The sequence below is a fragment of the Cupressus sempervirens genome, chromosome 1 (assembly GCF_028749045.1).
Source record: "Cupressus sempervirens isolate cs-2001-9-10 chromosome 1, ASM2874904v1, whole genome shotgun sequence".
Taxonomy (NCBI): Eukaryota; Viridiplantae; Streptophyta; class Pinopsida; order Cupressales; family Cupressaceae; genus Cupressus; species Cupressus sempervirens.
The window spans coordinates 456,749,593-456,769,867 of record NC_143118.1 but is presented as its reverse complement, the minus strand read 5'-3'; the positions used below and the strand labels follow the sequence as shown (position 1 = coordinate 456,769,867).

The following is a 20,275-nucleotide window of genomic DNA, read 5'->3' as shown; positions in this document are numbered from 1 at the left end:
TAGTATTTTTATCTATTTTTATAATATTGTAAAACATTTTATATTTTGAAAAATAAATTAATTTCATTTAAGTGAAAATATAGAAAGTGAAGGGATAATCTTCGAGAAAACGAAAACCAAAGAAAAAGAGAAAACGTCACCTTGGATTCTGAAGCCATTATACAATTTTGCAAAGTGATTTTATTTATTTTTCTTGTGAATTGTTGGAATTTTTTTATAGAATAGCCAATAGAAATTTAAATAAAAAGTATTATTTAAATATGTTAATTCACTGAAAATTATCAAACTTTACCAAATCCAAAAATCTTAAAATAAATAAATTATTGTTGGTATCAAACGATTCTAATAGTTCTCTACATGAGAACTAATAATAATAAAAAATCAATATTGACTGATCAAATTAAGATGAACAGCTCACAACATCAAGATCTCCTACTTATTCTAATACGTTAATATTCAAGAATTATTACTTGAACAATGTATTTGAAAATTGAAAAATAAAAGTACTTATAATTTTTTGCATAATTTATTGAAAAATAATATTTTTTCCTTCTCACATTAGAAAATCACTATATGGGGATGCAGCTATCCTCCCTACACATTGTACCATGATTTTTTTTTGAAAATTTCAATATTTGATTTAGATTATATGTATATTTTTTCACTGTTTTTTGGTAAATCTGAAATCATGTTTGACTCTTTATTTTTATTTTTGTCTTTAGTACATTTTATCTCGAGATTGGCCAGCACCCTAAATGGGTGCCAACTGAGCCGCGTCCGGAAAGGTTTATTGAGAAATAAATTGACGTCACCGTTTTGAACTGATTTACCGCCTGCCTTCCACATCAACACAATAAGTAGCGCGTCTATCACTTTTAATTCATGGTGGCGCGCATTTAAGAGTAATTTGGTGCAGAGTCCTGTCCGTATTCACACTTCAGGTAGCCATTAGCAACTCCATTTCCCTGTCTTCTCACATCATTCTTAAATGTTCTCAATCTGATCAAATTTATGATTTCTACCATTGAAATGGGCATGGAAAATTTCCCCCTTTCTTTAGAAAATGCAGGGGGCTTTTTGGATTCGGAAATTTCTTAAACTAGGACTATTTTCTTGTTTTCTATTTGGGTCTGCTTCGTGCATTTAAATGCACAAAGCTGTGAGCGGGATGAATGGTTTTGAGACTTGGTCTATTTAGAGGATGTTATTTTCATTCAAAGGAAGGCTTCTTTAATTATGTCTTAATTTGATAATTAGGGTGGGTAGTATTGAAAGTTATTGATGATTATTGTTGTAGTTGATGTTTTTTTGGTAAATGTAGGTGTGGGTCTCTGCCATAATCTCTTTCTTGTTTAATGTTGGCATAATGGGGTTTAATATGTTCTCAGCTGTTTCTGTTCTTGGCTCCAACTTTTGATAGGTTCCGAGTCTCTTAGCACCTCATCAACATGCCTCAGATTCAGTATTCCGAGAAGTACAATGATGATGTTTACGAGTACAGGTTTGTATCTAGTCCATCTACCATTTATGTGAGATTTTGTAATTTCTTTGCTTTGGTTTCAATGATTATTGAGGTACTCCATTCATTCTAGCCTATTGGCTGAATGCAAATTTAACAGTGTATCAGGGTTTGCCCTTGGTTGCCTTAAACTTTGTACCAGGGTTGAATTGGCTCAAGCTAAAAGTTTATAATCTACTAGCCATTTCATCAGATCGAAGGTTTCCAGTTTGAATTGCCTTGAATATTAATTCTAATCGTGAATGATGCCCTTCTTAGAGGGTATTTTTGAAGAAAAATTGAAGCCATTTCTAGGAACATGGTTTAATCAAACAGTAGAACATCCCGGTTTCCCAACTGTTCGATTTAGCATTTTAATTCTGAAGACCAATTACTCGTACTTTCCATTTGGCAAACGATGCCCAAAACATTTTGAGGTGGCTTTAGAAGTTTCGAAGCTCCGGGTCCCCCCTCCAGCACCTTCTGAAATCCCCCCAGCAAAACTCAGTTGCTCCGAGTTTGAAGGTCAGTATTCCTTTTTGTTAAAAGAATATTCTATTTCTGCTTTCTTGTCTTGGATGTCTCATGGGGTCACCCTTTTAAAGACAATCAGCGCAGTACATCCTTCTCCACGGGACTCGACTGCATCTTTATAATTTGAGATGCAAAGGTTATTTAGGAAGCCCTTCATCTTCTAGAGGAATCATCAAGAGTTTCTGTTCTTTATGTTCCCCCTTCTCGTACTGTTAATTAAAAAGTGAGGCAGGAAGAAGGCATTTGATATCATCTCGTTTTTCTCCCTTGCACTCGTCACAAACATCTTTTTTATAACGTGCTGTTTACATGCTTGTAATATATTGGTTTACTGAAAATCTCTTACTGAACTATTAAGTCGATCCAAATCATCAGGATTGCAGGACCTGTAGGCAACTTTGAAACTATTTTTTATTATTTTAACTGGATGAGTGCTGGTGTTCAAATTTGTTGAAATTGTGCAGCAGATATTTGCCCACATGAATCAAACACAGTTGCGAATGTATTTTACATGCCTTTGTTTTTGCATACTAGGCTGCTAGCTGAATTAGCATACTGTCAAATAATAACTTTTGTAAATGTTTGTGTTTGTGTTTGATGTTGAAGCTGCTGCTATATAGTTTAGAATGCAATTTTAACTTCAAGGACAAGGGGTGGTCTTTAGGGTGGTAAACTGAGGCTCATCAACATACTATAGAGGGTTAAAGGCCAAATAAACGAAAGTAGATAGGTTCTGCCCTTTGTGCCGAGCTCAAGAGAGTGTTTCTAGAGGCATCCTGTATAGGATTGAAGGTACTGAAAGTTAAGCTAGTTTGAGAAATGCAATGCTTCTATCCAATGAAGTTTTAACCTTCACTGAAAATTGTCATTGGGTTAAAGGCGAACCAATTGCAGTTGTCACCTTTTTATTTAATTGATAATGGTATCATTACAAGAAATGCAAGATGAAGACAAGTAGTGTAAGAATTTTCCTATGGCAATAACTAAGATCTAGAGGCCAACGAATAGCACAAAGGCAAGAGAGAACAAGATAGATAAGAAGAAACTGTTTTCTCATTAAGAAGCAACAGCTGAACTACGTAATCTACATGTGCTTGCTTAGATAGGCACAGCAATAGTAGAAGAAAGTGCACAAGGATGACACATGGCTCAATGAGATGCAAGGTTAGGTAGGAGAAAATAATAGATAATTCCACTAAGGTGGATCACCCACCAAAGGTGGAACAATCAATCCACTACAACTCTACAATGGATATGAAAATTTGATAACTAGATCACACCACCAAAGGTGAAATTTCTTTGACAACCACAACATACAATTCCCTAAGTGTCTCATATGCAAAATACTATGACATTTGTTATCCTAAGTTAACTTAATTGTAATTATATGAGAAATTAATTAACCCCTCCCAAGTGCAACTAAGGGGAATCCTTACTAAAGCTAAAAATGCAAGATGGGTCTTGATTACTAGGCTATGTTAGGTACCCATGTACAATATGCAATTTAATCTCTCACAAAACAGAGAAAGGGAGAAAAGCCATAGAGACAGCCCCCTCCCACCCCCCCCCCCCCCCCAAAGAGAGATGAATGCATGAAAGGAATCTCAAGAAGAATGAGAGGCACAAAACCTCATGCAAGGAAAATGGCCCCCAACCCCTTTAGGAGTGGATGGAGTTGGCAACTTACCCTCCGTGATGAAATATATCGATCCCCCAAGAGAGCTCGCAACTAGTGATACTTGTTCTTAGTGTAGGGTTTGGCGAAAATGTTTGCAATCTATTGTGTTGTAGGAAGATATCTCAAATCAATGACCTAGTTTTGTATAGGCTCCTTGATGTTGTGCACGTGGACTTTGATGTCTTTGGTTTGGTGACGGTGAACTGGGTTCTTTGAGATCTAAATAGCATTTTGATTGTCACAATGGACCATAGGCCATGGAATGGTGAAACCAAACTCTATAAGAATATCTTGAAGCCAACTAGCCAAAGTGCTGCATTAATAACCCCACAACGCTCAACCTTAGTTGAAGAGAAATAAATAGTATGCTGCTTGTTACTTTGCCAATGAATGGGGCTTGAACCAACATGAAAGCTATAACTTGAAGTGGACTTACAATCATCAAGATTGCCAACCCAATCTGAGTTTTTCAAACAATGTTTAGTCCAATGTCTACTGCATGGTGATTTCCATAAGTATGCGTACCTTGTATGTCATGCAAGATGCATTTGATTGCCTTCCAGTGAAGCTCATGTGGTTCTTGCATAAATTGAGAATCCATGCCAATTGCAAAGGATATGTTAGGGTGTGAATGAGTCAAGTAGACGAGGCTGCCAACAAGCTGTCAATAGAATGTGGCATCAACAAGTGGTGTGGAGCACTTAGTCTCATGCTTGACTCCTAAAAGGAAGGGAGTAGAGACAGGCTTGCAATCAGTGGTGTAGAACCAAGCAAGTAAATCAAGTGCATACTTGGGCAAAACAAGTGTAATCCTAAAATAGATCAGGTGATCTCAATCTCAAGAAAGTGGTGCAAATGGCTCGTGGTAGCCATAGAAAATTGGTTTTGAAAAGAAGATTTGACTCTACCAATGATGGATGAAGTGCTTCTTGTAATGATCAACTCATCCACATAGACCACAAGTATCAAATGTGAGTTATTATGTTGAAAACTGTAGACATTTGAGTCTGAATGGCACCCAGTGAATTTTGTTGAGAGAAGAAAGGAATCTATCTTCGCATACCAAGCCTTGGGAACCTATTTGAGGCCATAGATTGACTTCCTTAATTTGAAAACCAATGAAGAATCTTGTATGAATCCTTGTAGTTGCTCCATGTAAATCTCCTCATGAAGATCCCCATGTAGAAATGCACTTTTAACATCTATTTGATGTACAATCCACCCACGAGTTGTAGCTAAGGCAAGAGTCAAATGAATGAAGTTTATCTTAGCTACAGGTGCAAAGGTCTCAGTATAGTCAACACTTGAAACATGCGAGAAACCTTTTGCCACAAGCTAAGCTTAGCACTTATCCACACTGCCATTTATTGCAAACTTAGTCCGATAGATCCACTTATATTGAACCATCCTTCTTCCCTTAGAAGAGCAATTAGATCCCATGTGTGATTCCACATCAAAGAACTATACTCTTCTTCCATTATTGAATCCCATTCATGAACTCCTAAAGCTTAAATGATTGTGGATTGGAAGTTGTAGTAAAGGAAACATGTGGAAGATGCTGATGTTGTAACCTTGTCCTTTGAGTGTCTAAAGGTTCCCTCACAAGTGAACTTTTTGACTCTAGATTTTGTTGAGCCCAGCGCGGTCTAGTAGAATGTGACGTATCCTCAACTACAAGTGGACTTGTGAAGGTGGAGACTTGCAAATTAGAGTTGAGGTAGAGTCATGATTTGACTCACTATCATCACTTTCCACTATGGAGGAAGGGTGAGGAGGATTAGAGGCCAAGCTAGGAGAGCTTTCCTCAAAGTGAACACTCCTCTCAATGAATATCTTGTTGGAGTTTATAGCTATGATAGAAAGCTTTATCTCTAGATGTTAATTCCGTTATGGTTACCTACTGCTGAAAAGGACATTTATGTTAAATTGTAATATTAATATAAAGCCATGTGTCATTCAACATGTGTTAAGGCATGGAAATACAAAGAGTTGTATTTGTAATAAAGAGTTATATTTTGGAAATTGAAGAGACCTTCAATTGGTATGTTAAGGGTCTCTCCTTAGGTTATATATATCGCTTCAAGTGGAAGACATTGTACACTGGAATTTCATTATCATCTGTGGTTGGGTTTTTCCCTTCATTCTCGAAGAGTTCTCCTAGGATATTTCTATGTCTATCTTGCATTTTTTCTCGTTATTTGTTATTGCAGTTTATCTGATTTTTGGGCTAAAATTCAACATATCTCACTTTAACACCTTTAAGATAGCTAACAACTATGCAAGGCCTACTTTGAGGTTCTAATACCTTTCATTTGTGTAGAGCTATGTGTGCTCCAATTTGGACAACCGTAAACTTTAAAGTGTCTCATAATTGGTTTTCTACTACACCAAGCCTTAATAGGAGTCATACCCTTCGAAGTCTTGTGGGGAACTCGATTTTTGATGTGTGTGATAGAATTGATATTTTATTTTCAAAAAGTTGGACCAAGAGATCAAGCATGAATCACACAACTAGCATTTCCTTAAGAGTTCAATTCTTTTTTTGAAACACCGTTTGGTTGTGGAGTGTAGGCATCTGAATGTTGAAGATAAATCCCCTCAAGTGTACAAAACTTCTCAAATCTAGCGTTCAAATATACACTTCCATCGTCTATGTTGAGAATCTTGACTTGCTTTCTTGATTGCTTCTGACCGTCTGGTTGTGGAGTGTAGGCATTTGAGTGTTGAAGATCATGTTAAAGTTTGCAGCTGTGATAGAGATCTTTATCTCTCAAAATTTGGATGTTATTACCGTTATTGTCATCTTCAGCTGAAAAGGACACTTAAGTTTAATTTGTAATATTAAATGTTAATGACATGTGTCATTCACATGCATTGAGGCATGAATATTCAAAGAGTTATAACTAATTATAGGAGTTACGCGAATCTCAAGCACCTTAGGTTATAATGTGAAGAGTTTCTCCTATTGTTATATATTTGCATCAAGCAAAGGATATTGTACACCTGAACATTTCATTATCAATAAAGATACATTTTTCGTTGTGGCTGGGTTTTTTCCTTCATTCTTGAAGGGTTTTCCTAGGATATTTCTTGTGTTTTATTGGTTCATTTTTGTCTTCCTCTAACTGTTGTTTATCAACATTCATTTTTGGGCCCTTAGATTTAACATGGTATCAAAGCTATGGTCCCAGGTTTGATATCAACAATGAGGGAATCTACCTCTAGTGGTTGTTGTTCAAGAAATGGTCATGATTGTATCTATTTTGAGTCTTATTATCTTCGTTATGCTTGCTCTTGTGGCTCATGTCTTCGTTATTGAGGCTGCTTCTTTCTCTTTCATATGATATGTGATTGTTTATTTCATATGTTGTTTTTATTATCAGGCATCACCATTAATGAAGACATCGACCTTTAATCTGGGCGACAATTCTCATTTATTATTGTTTACGAGAGTTTGTCATGTGTAAAATCTTTTGTATGCGATGTTCTCCCTCTCGGATGCCTTGTGTATGTAGGGTTGTGGCTTTTTGGCTTTGTATGTAAACCTAGCGATATTTTCAGTTTTGTGAATAAGCATTGCATGCTTTGTGTATGATCAATTGCCTGATGCTTTTGTTTGGTGTTCTCGGTTGTGGTTATGGTCTCACACTGGCATAAACCCTCTATAGAGTCGTTGGAAGTTGGCATTTTTGAGACAATTTTGATGGTTGCAACTATACTTTGTCTGAAATTCACCACTTTGTTTTATATTTTCTGAGGTCTCCATGTTCTTTTGTTGCTAGCTTGCATGCGAATTGTAATGAGAATTTCGTATCTGTTTTTGAGTATTGTTCTATATTTATCTTCGCTCTCTTATTGGGATGTTCGTTACTGACATCATCATTGCATGATATTGGTATTTTAGTTACAATCTTCTCTCACGTCATTGCTTGACGTTTCACCTGTTGAGTTGGTTTTTTGCTATGTCGTTTCTCTTCTAAAGTACAATCACTCCTTCAGGCGGTTATTATTTAGAAAAAACAAACACTCCTCTATGCCACGCGGTTCCCAACACATAATTATGGAGTATTTTGTGTGTCGAGGGTTGCAGAAGGCAATATTATTCTCTGAAAGAAATTATAAGTCCATTTTTTCTGATCATCAGTGAAAGGGAGAGGAAGCGGAAAGTTTTATTGGGCTATGGAGAGTGTCTTCATATGTATTAACGTTGTATTCTAAGCGAACAAGCTTGAAGTAGAATCAACACTTATCTTTTATGGTGCTTGGAGAGTGGCGCCTATGATTGTAGTGGTAGCTCTTATATCCGTGTGTGGTGCTTTAAATATGCGTATGCTCTCTCTGGATCGACTAAACTCATTGTAGAAATTTCTTTGGTCATTATTGGGTGTGGAGGGCTCACATTATGAAATCAGAAAAGTTGAGTCTGTGCCTAATGAAGATGTGTTATCATTTTTATGAGGTCTGCGTTTTTAGGAGGAATTTTTCTTGTTCAGGTTATCACGACCCAAGTTTTGGTTGATGAGAATACTTTTGTGTTGAGTTCGATATTCAGTCGTTTGTTTCTCAGTGAAGTTCATGAGTGCGGTAGATGTGTTTATGTGTCTTAGTTGATCTTTCATTCAACGGTTGGCAGAAAAGCAACGGATTTCTTCTTCTTAAAAGAAAATCAATTTTTCTTGAAGCGGTTGTCTTCCTTATACCTGCGTGTTTAGATGTTCATGTGAAGATCATGAAAAAGATTCAATATGATCGTTTGTTTTGCATGATTCTCAGAAAAGTCGATTATGCTTTGAGAATGATCATGGGCTTCACAATTTGACCTTTCAAAGACTCGAGCGCCTTCAATAAATATTATCTTCTTAGTATTCCATTTATAACGATCATGGAAGAGTACTGCTCAAGAATATTGTCCGCAAGTATTCTGAAAGTGTTGATTATAACTTCTTTGTTATCAGTGATATTGTATCTTGAAGAAGATAGTTTTTTGTGAAGTTACAAGAGGATGGATTGGCACCAAAATCAAGATAAGTACTCTATCTTGTATTTTTTTTAAATTTTGCTATTTATCTAGAAATAAGTATGGCTTTAGCATTTATATCCATGACAAGATAATTTTACCAATCCCTCTTGTTTACTTGCGGGATGGATCGAGATAATGAAAGATTATGTGCATGACAGAATTGCATGGAATTGAAGAGATAAGTATTCTTATAATTATATTGATGCTATGAGATTTACAGTAGCTATTGAGGCATCATTTTGAACCTCTTTGTGTATGTGCGTTTATTTATATTATAACACAAAGAGATGAGTATTCATGGTTAAATTGCTTGAAAAGAGATTATGTTTAGCATTGATAGTTGATTTTAATAATCACTCTTGGTTGCAGGATGCAACAAGATAAGGATTATAGCTTCAGAAGGAGATGCTGAGCTTTGGAGGGAGATTTTAGCTTCAAAGGGAGGTATCATAATTAAGAGGGAGTACTTATGGAATCCCCATCACTCTCATAGATGCTTGTGGTATTTATAAAATTTGAGACTTAAACGGAATCAAGTCTTAGTCTATTATTGTCTATTTTATTCTTGTGTGAATAAATGAGATTGTAAGATTAGCTATGATAACACTTTCACTATGCAATAGTGAACATCATGTTGAGAGAGTCTATGATGTTATCACGTTGAGAAAGTCCATGAACATCATGTTGAGAGAGTCCATGATGTCATCATGTTGAGAGATTCCGTGATAGGAGTTGGATGTCATGTTGAGAGATTTCGTGATAGGAGTTGGATGTCATGCTGAGAGATTCCATGACAGTGCATAAGATCATGATTAAATGCTTAGTTGTGAGTCTTACAAATTTGTCATGTTGAGTGATTCCATGAATATGATTCATTGATACAGGTTTTCATGTTGAGTGATTCCATTAATATGATTCATTGTTATAGGTGTCCATGTTGAGTAACTCCATGAATTATGTTTTGAATTCGTATGATCAGAATTTATCATTGACATTTTTGGTTGCAACTTTATGTGACTGTTCAGCTAAAGATCTCTCTCTTGCTAAGAGGGAGTGTTAAAGTTTGTAGCTGCGATAGAGATCTTTATCTCTCAAAATTTGGACGTTATTACCGTTATTGTCATCTTTAGCTGAAAAGGACACTTAAGTTTAATTTGTAATATTAAATGTTAATGACATGTGTCATTCACATGCATTGAGGCATGAATATTCGAAGGGTTATAATTGATAATAGGAGTTATGCGAATCTCAAGCGACCTTAGGTTATAATGTGAAGAGTTTCTCCTATTGTTATATATTCGCATCAAGCAAATGATATTGTACACTTGAACATTTCATTATCAATAAAGATACATTTTCGTTGTGGTTGGGTTTTCTCCTTCATTCTCGAAGGGTTTTCCCAAGATATTTCTTGTGTTTTATTGGTTCATTTTTATCTTCCTCTTATTATTGTTTATCAACATTGATTTCTGGGCCCTTAGATTTAATAGATCAATCCCCTCAAGTGTACAAAACTTCTCAAGTCTAGCGTTCAAATATACACTTCCATTGTCTATGCTGAGAATCTTGACTTGCTTTCTTGATTGCTTCTTAACGTGAACCTTGAAGGCTAGAAACTTGTCAAACACTTGACTCCATGCGAAGCGGGATTAGTCATTAATGAAAGTGAGGACATGGCAAGCCTTGCTAAACAATGACATAGGAAAGGGGCTTGCTACAATGGTATGAACCAATTGAAGTACTTCTAAAGCTCTCCAAGACTTTCCTTAATCAAACTTCCCTTTTGGATGCTTGCCATGGAACACCCCTAAAATACACCATCTGAAAATTTGATTGGAGATAAACCTGTGACCATATCCTTGAGCTAAGTTGCTAAAGATTGTGGTAATTGAGATGTCGAAACTGCTCACACAATAGCTTGTTTTTTGAATTTGAATGAGTGAGCAAGGTTGTAGAAGGAGATTCAGGCACACAATGGGAGAATGAGTAAAGTCTTGTGTTGTGATTAACTTATTGCAACCAAGGTATCCTCCTTAAGTTCTTTTACCACAATTGAATCAAGTAGAAACTCAACTTTCTTTCATCTCCATAGCGAGTGATTTGGAAAATTGAGAATAGATTGGTGCTCAAGATAGGAACATAAAGAACATTCTCAAATGTTTCATCATCCATAGCAACCAAACCTTTGCCTTCAACTTCCACTTGAGTATCATCTCTTGTAAAGATGTGAGGTACCGTATATGGCTCCAATGAAGAAAACCACTCCATTGTAGAGGCCATGTAATGAGTGGCACTAGAGTCAAATATTTATTCTCGTAAAGAACTCGTAGTTGCCACAAATGCTTTCCTTTTACTTTTGACTACAAGGAAGTCAAAGGTGTGGAATCCTTCTTGTTGTAGTCATATGGCAAATTGATGTTGTTCTTGATGATGTTTGTCAACTCATCAATTTTTTTTAGAGTGGCAATGATGTTCATCATGACCAGATTTCTTGCAATATGAAAAGTTGGCCTCTTCTTCTTAGTTGATTTTCCTGTCTTGTTGGCAGAAGATGTAGAATTGCCTTGTTGTGGAGAGGAAGATTGTGCTTTCCCTTGATGTGTTTTTGGCTTACCATGCTTCCGCTTCTTGCGATACGCCTTGCCTTGATTCCCTTGATTCCTATAACTTGCTAGCAAAGCTTTGGACTTTGAAGACCTGAGAATCCCTGTGCTCATCAATTTTGATTGCTCAAACATCATCTCTGCAAAATAATTAAATGAAGTTGTATTGTAGGCATTTCCCATTGTCAATCGACGAGTGTGAGAACTTGAAACAAAATCTGCATATTCTGAAGGAAGCTTGTTCAACAAATTGAAGATTAATTGTGCATCCTGTTGTGAGGTTTTCACACCATCGCCCCATTGCAAATGGGGACCCCCTCTTTTGGTTGGTAGGTCTAGGTGGTAGGGTGAGTTTGGCAAGATTTAAAAGGCTTTCTTTAGGTAGACTTGAAAAATTTGCAAAAATAGCTAAGTCTGGAAGTCAGAAATAAAAGAGAAATTTTGAGCTAAGAGGGGAGCAAGATTGCTCAAGTATGAAATAGAATCGAGCTGAATCACCTCTTCGGCTCAACTGAAGGAGACAAAGCCTCTTCTCATCTCAAATGGGGTAGATGAAACCTCTTCTCATCACAGTAAAGGTGGAGGAAGCACCTCCTCATCTCATGATTGAATAAAGGGAGGAAAAAAGGCATAGGTTCAATCCTAGTTGGAAGAGCCTAAAATTCTTATCCTTGGGCCCATAAAAAGCATTTCAATAACAACATATACAGCCCTTTGTGAAACGTCTGGGCCTGGTCCTTATGGAACAGGCTATAATTTGATGCGATAAGGCCATAATCAGGCATCTAAAACTGGCGTTAAAGCTTTAAAAGAGCCCCAATTTAAGGGGCAGTGATAGTACATGTAACTTAGGGCTTTGGAAGTCTGGGCACAAAAATTGATAAAACAAGTCCATATGCCTAGCGTGTTGCTTCAGAAAGCTAAATCGGATCTAAGTGATGTAACATGTCGGTCAAAAATGGATTGATATGGCCTAAATCTGAGACATCCATCATTGAAATTCAAAACTAGGGCTCTAATCTTGAGGTGCTGGCTCCAAAGAGGAAACTTGTGGCGTTATTAATACAATTAGGCCCAAAATTCTAAGCATGATAACCTTGACATCTGCCTATCGGCTGGAGAATAAATCAAAGTTGAATTGAGTCCCAATAATGTGGCGTGTGTCCTCATAAGGTCCCTAAATCAAAGCGCCCAGGCCCTAATTCGACTTAACCACCAAGCATTGGACACAAAACTCCAGGTGGGATCCCATATATAGTTTAAAAGCTGAAAGCAAGGTGCAAAATTCAATGCAGTTGAGGATGTAAAAGGATTAATTAAATACAGATCAAAGGACACAAAACTCGTTATAACCTTTGCCATTTGAGTTTGCCTCAAACTTAGCCTATGAAGGCTATGAATTTAATACCATTTATTAAACATAAGGAGATTTGATCCAGCAAAGGGTTTTAGAATTCAAAACCCAAGATGAATTGAATTAAATGCTATAATCGTTAATTCAAAACTCGATAGAGCTTCGATTAAATAAAAGATTGCAAACATTTAAATTCCATAACAGATTTCCAGTCCATGATATTATATTCATACTTTTGGGTAAGATTGTGTGAGTTTTTCTGTTGGAAGGTTGGTGCCTCCATCCCCTCTAGGTGAAGGTACCGTTCAGCATAGACCAATGGATTTGTGACATGTGCTTCACTGTCTCCCGTGGATTCTTGTCTCTGGCTGTTGTGACGTTCATTGACAGCTCAAGCTTTTGGCGTAACGGCAACAATGATTCCAACAAGTGGTATCAGAGCGCTGGGTTACGGGTTACAGGTATGAAATCCCTCGGGTCATGCTGAGGGGGGGAATTGTTGGAAGGTTGGTGCCTCCATCCCCTCTAGGTGAAGGTACCATTTAGCACAGACCAATGGATTTGTGCCATGTCCTTAACTGCCTCCCGTGGATCCTTGCCTCTGGCTGTTGTGACGTTCATTGATAGCTCGAGCTTTTGGTGTAACGGCAACGGTGATTCCAACATTTTCGTGAATGTTTTGGATCATACTCAATGATACATCATCAGGATGAGAGAGCTAAGAATGTGATCCGAAACTTTGATGAAAAAACTCACACACAATCTTACCCAGAAACATGAATATAATTTAAAATCCAATTGCACTAGCAATTGCCCTATATCCAAATGATTTACCATATAAACAAGACAGCCAGAATTAATTCAAAGATCATTTTCATTGCAAAGGCAAAGCAAGCTGAGAGAATTCCAATTACAGGAGGCAGATTTGTGAAGTTTATTTTACATACTGTGATTGGTAGAAGTAGCAGAGATCAGTTTTACCATTTCTCACCTACGTCTGCAAATTAAGATAGCTGTAGCACCTATATCAGTCATTTGAAATCCAAATTCAAGCAACTGTTATCAGAACAATTCAATTCCCAATCAATTAACAACAACAGAGCTTCAACTTCTGATTTTGGATCTCTAGAAGCCCTCACCAGCAAGTTAAATTTTGTTGCAGGTCTCATCATAACTGTTTATCGGTAGGATAAGACCTCCATTTTAGATTAGGTGCTGATAGTTAACAATTCCGATCTGATTGTAGGCTCTAGATCCAAGGAAGAAAGCTTTACTTCAGCCTTTCATCATAATTTTTTCACCATTCACAGAGGTCTATTTTCATTTTCAGAACTGTATATCAGACCTCATTTTGAATTCTAATCACATCTGTTGGGTCAAACATGGGATGAAATCAAATTGGTGTAAATAGTAGGACACTTAGAAATGTAATTAAATTTGTTCTTTGACAGCTTTAAGGTGTAATGAGTCCAAATCAATCCATTTTGTAAGTCTGATATAAGCATCAAAGGCTCTGATTTAATCTTCAGCCTCTTCTTATTTCTGATCTTTTACTCCAGATCTGATTAAGTCAAACAAAATCCTAACTATATTGTTTGTTTTAGGGCTATAAATGGAGAAAGGTCGTAAGAGCTTAGGCTAAAGCCAAGGAAAAGGGAATCACCAGTGAAAGACAAAGGAGATGGGCAAGCAGCCAAAAGAAAGGGAGCCAGCACCATTGAAAGTGCGCTAAAGTAAGAAGGATGAAACCAAAAGTTCAAAAAGGATTGATGCATAAAGGTGACGAATGAAGATGGATTCATCAACAATGAGGTGGAGAGGATCAACACATCTAAGAAGACAACTCAGAGGATCAAAGCATTCACAGTATGCAAACCTGCCATGTACACCAACAAAGGTTTATAATTCAAGGAAAGCTGGTTGAGATCCATTGAAAGAGCTAAAGAGCACAAGGACGCAATTGAGGATATGAGCCAACACAATTGAAGGCTTAACCATAGTTGGAAAGCTTGACAAGGCTCGAGTAAAAATCTCGGGAAAAACTCGGCAACTAAAAATTCGGCTTAAATTTAAATAGAAACCTTTTTTTTTGAAAAATTCAATGAGATTATGCATCCAACCAGTCAATCAATGAGAACACAAAAGACACAAGCTGAGTCTAGATATATTTAAATGCAAAGTGGGGGAAAAATCACATTCTCATGAGGAATGCTGATGGTTGGAAGCAAAACAATAAATAGTGTTTGTAAAACAAAAAGTAAATACATTATAACAATTATGTCTTTGTTTTCCCAGTGCAAGTAAAAAATAAGGGAGAGGTAGAACAAGAGGGTCCAATCCTAGTAGCGTGCATTGGACGTGACTATGCTTCCTTGCTCGGTATCTCAGATGATGTGTGGCTCGTTCACCACCTTGGATGTAGCTCCTCCTCCTGACGGATTTCTCATCTGACTCATCATCCTCCTCCTTAATGTCATCCCGTGAAAACAAATCCACCCCTCTTCTCCTCCATAGCCCGCCTCTACAAATCAGTGACATCAGCCTTCGTAAACAATAGAGTCTGCTCTTGTGTTGTCCAATCACTGTAAGGATCTATAGATATCATCCAAATTAAATGAATCAGCTGCTGTTTTCTGTGTCTTCCTTTTGCACACTGGAGTATTGTATTGCACATAGACAAGGTCATTGAGGTGCTTTTGAGCTAACTTGTTCCTCTTCTTCATGTGGACGTCCTCAAACAAGCTCCAATCGCGCTCACAATTAGATGAACTACAAGATTGACATAAGATTTTGGGGACATTTTTTTTGAGGTGTGGGGTATTTCCACCCCAACTTTGCCACCAAACATTTACAAAATAAAAAATTGAAAAGTTAGAAAGCAAAAAGAAAAACTTAAACATAATTTATCAATTTATCAATTACTTTAGACCTCAAAACCCAAATGGCAAATGTTTTACTTGGGGTTTGAGTGCCTCTTCCTCTCTTGGCCAGCTATGAAGAGAACAAATTACCCTTTGCTTCCACATAGTTTTGGAGTTCTGCCACAATAAGGTCTCTCTCTCCCCAACCTCAGGCATCATCCTTTGAATGCATACAAGGAGGCTCAAACCTACTTCTAATTAATTGAAATCAGCTACCAAGGGCTTGGAATCCTATTTTGTCTCCTCACAACCAAATAGAAGCAATAAAACATAAAAATGAAACAAATTGGGGCATATTTTTGCTTTATCTTGTTATGCACAATAATGACCGAGTTTTATGCTTGGATTCGTTGAGTTTTCCCCAAAAAACTGACAAGCTTTTTTTGGAAACTTGATGAGTTCAGTTTGTAAGTAAAAGTTAGAAAAAGTTGCGAGTTGGAAAAACTCGGCGAGTAGTCTGTGAGTGTGCCAACTAAATGATTTTTCATGAGCAAGGGGTATTTATCAAGTTTAAAGGGCGAGTATGCTGAGATGGCAAACATTTGCTCAACGAATTAGAACATACCAAGTGTCCCCATTAAGATGATTAATGAGTTTGTGTCTTGGTTCATTGCATATTTAAAGAGGATGAGGATGAGAAGCACATTTCCCAAGGTGATGAGGTGGCATAGACTCACGTGGCCCTAAATTCTTATTGGTTGATAGAAGAAATGCATAATTTTGATTGGCCCATTTGGCACCAAGTGGCAGAGGCCTACATGACCTTTTTATTATTGGCTCTGGGAAGCATTCAAGCTTTCTTATTGGTCAGCTTGTTGGTGGCTTCTTCTTCAAGTTCCCTCTTCTCATTGGTTCACTTGTTATTGCACCTTATTTGGTTGTTATGTGTTTGAATTTTCTCACCGGCCCTTGAAAATAATGTAATTTTCTAATTGGCCTACAGGGTGGCGCTTAATTGTAATTGAGTGAGCATTTAATATTTGTAGCTATGGTTGTAAAACTTTAATTAGGGCTTATGTGGTTTAATCTTGGCCATTCATTGTAATTGAGCTCCCTATATAGAGGCTTGCTCACATTATTTGTATGAGAGTTATGTTGGAGAATTGTTGCCAAAGTACTACTAAATTGTTCTCTATTCTTTGTTGGTCTTCACAGTGGATATATATGATCATTTGTAGTATTGCATGCCTCTTTGCATCTCTCACTTAGATTAAGATTTTATTTCATATTGAATAGAAGTAGATGGATGAAAGATATTATTGAACGATGATTAATGTTCACACTAGTGTCCATACCTTTTGGTACTTATGATTGTGAGTAATAGTGCAAGTTTAGTCTGAGCCTAAATTGCAAGTGTTTAACTTCTATTAGAGATGTTCATTTAGAGTGTGTCATCATAGGGTATTTGGATGAATGTTGACAATGTGAAAATCATTCTTCCATCCATAGAAGATAGTAACCCCATATGCCTAGTTGATTTGGCAAAGTAAGGATTGGTCAAAGGTTCACCCTATCATCAACATTATCCTACATTCCTAGAATTGGATAGCTTTTATTTCCTTGTGGTTTATTTGGTTGGAAGTGTTTGGAGAAGTTGAAATCAAGTTGATGTCTATCGAATGAATAACGTAAGTCCCTTTGTGATAATGAGCATATCACATCATAAAACTGATAGTAGTACACAATAAGAAAGAACTTTGAGGTTGTCTCATTTGATCACACAAATCATCTACATTGTGTAACATATGTGTACCCTTATTCAAGAGAGTTGGAAATTTGGTATTTCATCTTGGATTTTGAGTATTCAATTCTGAATGTTGTAGTGAAACAAAACTCACATCAACTCATCCTTCCTCTCAATATCACAATCTTTAAGTTGTGCTTTAAGCTCATTTGCCTTATTGGTAGAGTCTTGAATTGTGTCAAAGTTCTTAGGATCCTAGCTGAGTAGATCACTATCAAGTGTGTATCCCCTAATCTCATCCACTTTACCATACAATTGTTCAAGTTTTATCCCTTGCTTCCTTCATTGTCTTACACTTTGCAATATGAAATATGAGATCAAGAGAAGTACATTTTCTCAAAGCACTTAGAGCCAAAGATCTTTTGATGAACCATTCATTTTTCAGAATAGGATCAGCCTTAGGGTCTGATGACTTTGCAATTGTTCTATCAAGATAACTATTTTGGCACTTTATACTAAGTGTGTGTAAATTGTCTGTTTTTTGTGTTTATAATTGCCTCAATTAGACTATAATAGACTCAAACAAACAATGCACATGATCTTGCTATACAAATGCCAAAATAGACCAAGTTTTGAAAGTGATGTTTTTTCATAATAATGAAATTGATAGCACTACAACAAAGCAGACGAAAAATCATGAACTTTAAAACAAATTAACATTTGAAATTTTGTTTGTATGGCTTGAAGCCTCAAAAGTTGCAGAAATGAGGATTGCACATGTATAGTTGTGAAAAACTGAGAATTCTGGAAAATCTGTCCACCAAAATTAGAAAACATTTGCATTACTGTGAAGCTCATGAAGATTTCATCCCAAAAAATGACCAAGATATGAGCCTCCAAAGTTGGACTACAAAATTGAAAAGCTCAAAAGTGAGGGGGGTAAAATTTTCAGAACCTTGTTGGCGTCCTCAAGACACTCGATTACATTTGACTATTGTATGTTTGTCACAAGAAACCTATAGACCAAATGATTGTCACAACAAAAAGGCTTGTGCCATGCGACAGTATGCGATTCAACTGTACGAAGCTGATGTGGTGTTTGTATTGTTGACAAAGGATTGGCGTGGTTTGTTGACTAGGCAATCCATATGTTGACATGTCATTGACGTGACTATTGACATGCCAGTCTGTTTGAGGGGGTGTCTATTGACTGTGCATACCATACAAAGTTGATGTTTTGTTCTGTGCAATGACTGTGCAAGGCAATGGGGTGTTGACGTGGCTGATCATGCTAAATTTTTCAGAACCTCGTTGGCGTCCTCAAAGCATTGGATTAAATTTGACTATTGCATGTTTGTCACAAGAAACCTTATAGATCAAATGATTGTCACAACAAAAAGGCTTATGCCATGTGACAGTATGCAATTCAACTGTATGAAGCTGATGTGGTGTTTGTATTGTTGACAAAGCATTGGTGTGGTTTGTTGACTAGGCAATCCATATGTTCATGTGTCATTGACATGACTATTGACATGCCAGTGTGTTTGAGGGGGTGTCTATTGACCGTGCATACCATACAAAGTTGATGTTTCGTTCTGTACGATGATTGTGCAAGGCAATGGAGTGTTGACGTGGCTGATCATGCTGACATGGCACTACTTGCTGAGTTGTCCACATTGACAGGGAGGTGAGAGTTGCTGATTTGGCAAATTATGTTGTGTATGACATGACACCTATCGTTGTCACATGTTTGGATTTTGTGCTGTGTGTGTGGACTGGGTACTGCATGGTTAGGGAGTCGCAAGAGGACACTGGAAATGCCAGTGGATAGGTCAGGAAGGTAGTGGAAGGTCACATGGATGAGTCAAAGAGAGGGGAAGCCAGAGCAGTATGGGAGATTAATCCCACATGCACATTGTTGTAGACTTCTTCGGAGAATATATAGAGCAATGTGCAAATGTTATATTGATAGTGATGGTGGTGGTCGGAGTCAGAGGTAGGTGTTGTGTTCTGGTAGGTACTATAATGTAGTCAAAGCAGGGTTTGAAAATCGCTAGTGTAGGTGCTATGGTGCCATGTCAAATTCAAGAATAGGCATGTGACAATAAATAGGTTGTTTGTGGACCCCCAAATTTTTTTTCCTGAAAGGAATTTACCATCTGCATGGCTAGGTTGGTTGCATGGCCTAAAGGCTAAAGATATTGCTCAATGTGGGAACATTGGTAGTCAAAACTTGTGAAATCAATCTCCTAGATGCAATGGTGAGTTTATATTAAGTGTAGGATGCTCCAAAAATTCACGGATCTGAGATTATGCCAATCACAAATTGCACCAAAATATCTCCAAGAAGACTACTCAAAGATGGCCCAATGGCATGCAAGAATTTGTCTATTACAACAACCCAAGATCTAGAAGCCAATGAAGAACACAAAAGCAAGAGAGAACATGGACAAGAACAAATTATATTCTCATTAAGATGCAATAACTAAACCAAGTGCAATGTACATGTGCTTGCTTATATAGGCAAGGCGATAGGCGAAGAGAGCACACACGGATGACATGTGGCTTAATGAGATGCAAGGTTTAAAGGTGGAACACCCACCAAAGGTGGAATTATCATTCCAAATGTGATATCTAGATCATACTACCAAGGGTGAAACTTCTCCAACAACAATGAAATGCAATTCCCTAAGTGTTTCCTATGCAAAATGCTATGAAATGCATTATCCTAACTTAAGTGTAATTATATGACAAATTGATAAATTCCAAGTATACATGATTCACAAAATCACCAATTGGTAAGGCTCACAGATAATATTTTATAATTTTCCCTGTTAAACTGCTAAATCATGATTTGCAAATATACTGAAACTTGTTCTAACTAATGATGAAGAATTTTTGCATTTGATAAAGAGTGATTGAACCACTTGTTTCTTGGATGGGTGCCTATCCAAGCAGTTACAGTGTCACAGTTTGCAGTAGG

The 20,275-nt window shown here is 37.0% G+C and overlaps 1 protein-coding gene across 4 annotated transcripts in view; it reads left to right on the top strand.

Moving 5' to 3' along the window:
• The first annotated feature begins 794 nt into the window (after positions 1-794).
• Positions 795-20,275, top strand: part of LOC149578269 (cyclin-dependent kinases regulatory subunit 2-like) — a 36,286-nt gene continuing 16,805 nt past the window's right edge. Inside the window, exons 1-2 of one of the 4 annotated variants that reach the window (XM_089828020.1) lie at positions 795-941; positions 1,421-1,501. In XM_089828020.1, the coding sequence (XP_089684146.1) occupies positions 1,449-1,501 (53 nt within the window). In that variant the 5' untranslated portion in view covers positions 795-941; positions 1,421-1,448. Of the gene's footprint in view, positions 942-992; positions 1,259-1,388; positions 1,502-1,666; positions 2,024-20,275 lie in introns of those variants that run through there. The other 3 variants (XM_089828023.1, XM_089828027.1, XM_089828016.1) reach the window with 3 other exon arrangements.